Here is a 5,000-nt window from a genome sequence, read left to right as displayed (position 1 = left end):
CTGCTGTCCAGTATGAACCAAACACACATTACATCTGTTTATACTCTTCAATAATCTATAAAATCTATAAAAATAATACTAATCTCGCAGAAATGTGAAGTAGACATATGATAATCCATGTTTTTCTACAGTGTACAGAAGTGTACTTGAGTTTGAATTAAAATAGCATTTCAGATCACAAAAATAATAATAAAATACTCTGATGTGCCAAGCCATCAGAACCAACTCAAAACCATAGTTAAAAAACAGGTTTTTATTCAACAGTTTATTGAACTATGGTCCCGTCTAGGGTTGGGAACCAAAAACTGTTCTTTGAAAAGAACCAGAACCGTGAGCACTTCCTAAGCTTCGGTTCTGAAAACGGTTCTGATGTGTCACATGACCAAGCGCTGCGAGCAGCCCTGCGCCGGTGTTTCCTGGCAACTCTCGAACTCGTACTTCTATGGTAAAAGTTTACTATAAATCTGAACGTAGTTTGGGGAGGGATCTACATACCAACTTTTCACAATCATTGAACTGTTTGATGTCAAAAAAAAACAATAGAACAAAAAAATTTGATTTGCTTCGTAGAGATATATTATAAAAAAAACAACAACAGTGATAATAAACCCAAAACAAATTAACATACCCTAATCCAATAATACAAATGACTCAACCAACCATTAAAAATACAAAATACATAGTCATGATGATATGAGCATGTAATGTCGGATGTAATGAATGCGGGAATACTTAGGCTATATGCCACAGTCCATAGTTGAAAGAAGAACTCTTCTAGACAATGTAGATGTACCCAATTATTCAATCCTTGGTAACAGTCCAGACCAAATTCAACACTCCACACAGCAATTCCAGACAAAAGCAGAAAACAGTTTTTATCCTCTTCAATTAATATCCCATTTCGGTGACCCAAGACAAAGCTGGTAAATTTGTCATTTCTACTTCCAACATGTACCATGAAATAGAAAAATGGACCATTGGTACAACAGAGGGTAGGTAAAAGGAGTCCTTTTTGATTGAGCATAAAACGGTACGTTTCCCAATCAGGACATCAGTAGGGGTAAGGTTACCAGAGGGAAGCCATGCTTTCCTTTTACCAAACAGCTCTCTCTTCTTCTACTTCTTACCTGTATTTAAAGGGATAGTTCACTCTCAAATTAAATTTTGGTATGTTTTAGCTTACCTCAAGGACATCCAAGATGTAGGTTTCTTTGTTTCCTCAGTATTTCCCATTTTGATATTTTTAGGTCCAACCGTTCTTGTCTGTGACTCACATAATGGAGGTCTATGGTCACCACCTCAAAGAGCTTGCACAGAGGAGTCAAAATTAAACAATTCCCCATCCTAAGTACACATTGATGACCTAAGACACGAAACGAGCGGATTGTGTAAGAAAACGAACAGTATTTATATCGTTTTTACCTCTTGTACACAACCACGTCCAACTGATCTGAGTTCGCGAGTGCTTCCCGATGTGACGTGTGCGCGCTCTGGCTTTAGTCTGCGCAAGCGCGGAAAGCCCCGGATGTGATGTCTCGCGCGTGCACATCACTCATTATTTACACTTACTGCCTATGGTTTACACAGATTTCGGAAGTATTACCTTTCACTGTGAAGATCTAAACATATTTAGACGTACAGGGAAATTGCAATGGAAGACGATTTCAATATATCCATAGACAACGTTGAATTTTTTCACAACCATATTTATTTGAACCAGAATACACAGACCAAGTACTCAGGAGCGATCCGCTGCAGCAGCTCGTCTTCAAGCCTCAGAGACAGAGATCTCTTCAAAACTGGTGGTGTTTTAGTAGCAAGTGTTGTGAGATGCCAACAGAAGTGGAGAGCATATGTTGTCACGAATGGAACAACTACAAGACGACGACGAGGAAATCGACAGTATCGCATCACACACCTGCCTGACTGAAGATCCTGAGTTTTCTCCGCTGTTGAGACGCAGCGTTTTGCACGTTGTGTTTAGTTTGCCACGTATAAACTGGAGGCGACGTCCAATGCCAGAGGGACCCAATGGCACGCTGTCAATAGAGTGAGTAATGTGTTGTATTTTTATTATAAACGCAACGATTATAGGGTGCATTATAAACATTAATTTATTACAATTACTGCATTATATTTCAGACAGTGCAGATTGAAAGCGTAGCGTGTGGTAAATAATGAGTGATGTGCACGCGCGAGAGATCGCTTCCGGCGCTTTCCGCGCTTGCGCAGACTAAAGCCAGAGAGCGCGCACGTCACATCGGGAAGCACTCGCGAACTCAGATCAGTGTGACGTGGTTGTGTACAAGAGGTAAAAACGATATAAATACTGTTCGTTTTCTTACACAATCCGCTCGTTCCGTGTCTTAGGTCATCAATGTGTACTTAGGATGGGGAATTGTTTAATTTTGACTCCTCTGTGCAAGCTCTTTGAGGTGGTGACCATAGACATCCATTATGTGAGTCACAGACAAGAACGGTTGGACCTAAAAATATCAAAATGGGAAATACTGAGGAAACAGAGAAACCTACATCTTGGATGTCCTTGAGGTAAGCTAAAACATATCAAAATTTAATTTGAGAGTGAACTATCCCTTTAACCTTAGCATAAAGGAACAACAGTGTCCCCTAATGGTGGGTAGTAGAATAACACCATAAGTAACTTTGAAACTGTTACAGATGTCACAAACCAGATAACTGCCTCTTTAATTACTGAGCACATGTGTCCCTCGACTGTACGCACACTCTTTGATAACTGTGCACATCGTGTTGTCTGACTGTACATGTACCTGCAGCTACTAAATTACATTATATTTGTCCCATATTGCCATTAACATACATACTGACTTCAACCACTAAATAAATATACTGCTATTGTTATGTAAGTATGAGGGATAGATTATTTAGTGTACAGGTCATTTCAAGAGTGATAAACAAAGAATAGAAAATATTTATTTTCATAAATTTTAAATGTTTAGATGTGGAAACCACTCATTGCATCACAGCATCTCCTGACTGCATCATTATTTGTAAAATAGGGGCTTTATGGAGTGTGTGTATACAAGGTTATACGTATAACGGTTTATATTTCATTAATTTGGGGAAACTAACAAGTGTCTTAGCCCTCAAGGGACTATTTGCCCAACCAGCTTAAAAAAACAACTTTGAAGCACATGTGATTGATGGACTAGCATTACTCAACATTACTTACTAGCTTCCAGAAACACTACAGTCAATGAAGGTCAAATAGTAAAAAACAATATAATAGTTCATTTAAATGGAACCGGAACATTTTTACCAATACTCAACCCTACTAATGAAGATTTGTATACTGTAATATATCTTGAATTTTGACAATGCCAAACTTTAAATTAGGTTGACCGTAAGTAATAAACAGTATTGAGCATTGAGTATTGTGCATTTTATATCACCACTATTTTTTGAATGGTTGTTTAATGATTTTAATGGAGCCGGAATCACTCTCCACATTCTGTGTGTGTGTGTGTGTGCAGGGCAGCAGCGGTCTGTCTCTGTTCCTGGCTGAGGTCTGGGACTCTGAAGGCTTGTGTAATGGGATCGAGGTCCAGCGGCTGAAGGATAAGCTGGGCACAAGGCAGGTGCCGACGGCAGAGCTGCTGCTGGACGGCATGAGCGCTCAGCTGGTAACACACACACACACACACACTCTCCAGCGCTCCGGCCGCTGCTCCTCCAGACTGTCTCTCTGTCTGTCTGCAGCTGTCAGAGGAAGGCCGCGGCGTCGCCTCCATCGCTAACATGCTGACTATAACACGCATCCACAACACAGTGTGTGCGGTGGGTGCCATGAGGAGGTGATTACAGCACACTGCTCTGCACATCAGCACAGCTCCAGTGTGACCTCCAGTGAACCGGTGTGTGTGTGTGTGTGTGTGTGTTGTAGGATCACTCACCTGTGCAGGGAATACACACGCAAGCGTGCTGCCTTCGGGAAGCTGCTGAAGGATCATGCGCTGCATGTGCAAACGCTCAGCAGACTGGAGGTAAACACAATCACCTAACCCTAACCCTAACAGGAGGTTATTTTGCCTGAAAAAGAATTTTTATCATGTTAATTTAAAAAAATCTTGTGTAATATAACTTGTGTTTGCTTGCTTGCTGGTTTTTATTGTATTTGTTTTACTTGTAATTTTTTATTGTTTTTGCCATGAAAATAGCCTAATATGATGAGGTGTGTGTGTGCTGTCAGGTGGAGACTCGCGCTGCGTTTCTGTTCGCAATGGAAGTGTGTCGTCTGCTGGGCCGCGAGGAGAACAAAAGTGCTAGCGACAGAGACACACTCCTGCTGCGCCTGCTGACACCCGTTGCCAAGCTCTACACAGCAAAACAGGTCTCACACACACACACACTCACACACACACACACATTCTCACAAACACACACACACACACACACACTCACACACACACACATTCTCACAAACACACACACATTCACACACACACACACACACACACTCACACACACACACTCACACACACACACACTCACACACACACACACACACACTCACACACACACACACACACATTATCACACACACACACTCACACACACACACTCACACACACACACTCACACACACTTACATTCTCACAAACACACACACATTCTCACACACACACACACACAAACACACACACACACACTCTTGCACTCACACACTCACGCACACTCTCACTCTCACACACACACACACACACTCTGACACACACACACTCTCACAGACGCTAACTCTCACTCCCACAAACACACACACACACACAAACTCACACACATTCTCACAAACACACACACACACACTCGCACTCACACTCTCTCACACTCACACACAAACACACACACACACACACTCTCACTCACAAACACACACACTCTCACAGACTCTAACTCTCTCTTACACAAACACACACACTCTCACTCCCACAAACACACACACACACACACAAACTCACACACAC

General features: G+C 41.7%; 1 protein-coding gene across 2 annotated transcripts in view; it reads left to right on the top strand.

Moving 5' to 3' along the window:
• LOC132137500 (acyl-CoA dehydrogenase family member 11-like) overlaps positions 1-5,000 on the top strand; it is a 40,860-nt gene that overhangs the window by 25,353 nt on the left and 10,507 nt on the right. For both annotated transcript variants that reach the window (XM_059547532.1, XM_059547533.1), the window contains exons 7-10: positions 3,513-3,662; positions 3,739-3,833; positions 3,923-4,022; positions 4,229-4,369. In XM_059547532.1, coding sequence (XP_059403515.1) covers positions 3,513-3,662; positions 3,739-3,833; positions 3,923-4,022; positions 4,229-4,369 — 486 coding nt within the window. The remainder of the gene's footprint in view (positions 1-3,512; positions 3,663-3,738; positions 3,834-3,922; positions 4,023-4,228; positions 4,370-5,000) is intronic.

The sequence above is a fragment of the Carassius carassius genome, unplaced genomic scaffold (assembly GCF_963082965.1).
Source record: "Carassius carassius unplaced genomic scaffold, fCarCar2.1 SCAFFOLD_84, whole genome shotgun sequence".
NCBI lineage: Eukaryota > Metazoa > Chordata > Actinopteri > Cypriniformes > Cyprinidae > Carassius > Carassius carassius.
The sequence above is the reverse complement of the archived record's forward strand: the minus strand, read 5'-3'. Positions and strand labels throughout refer to the sequence as shown.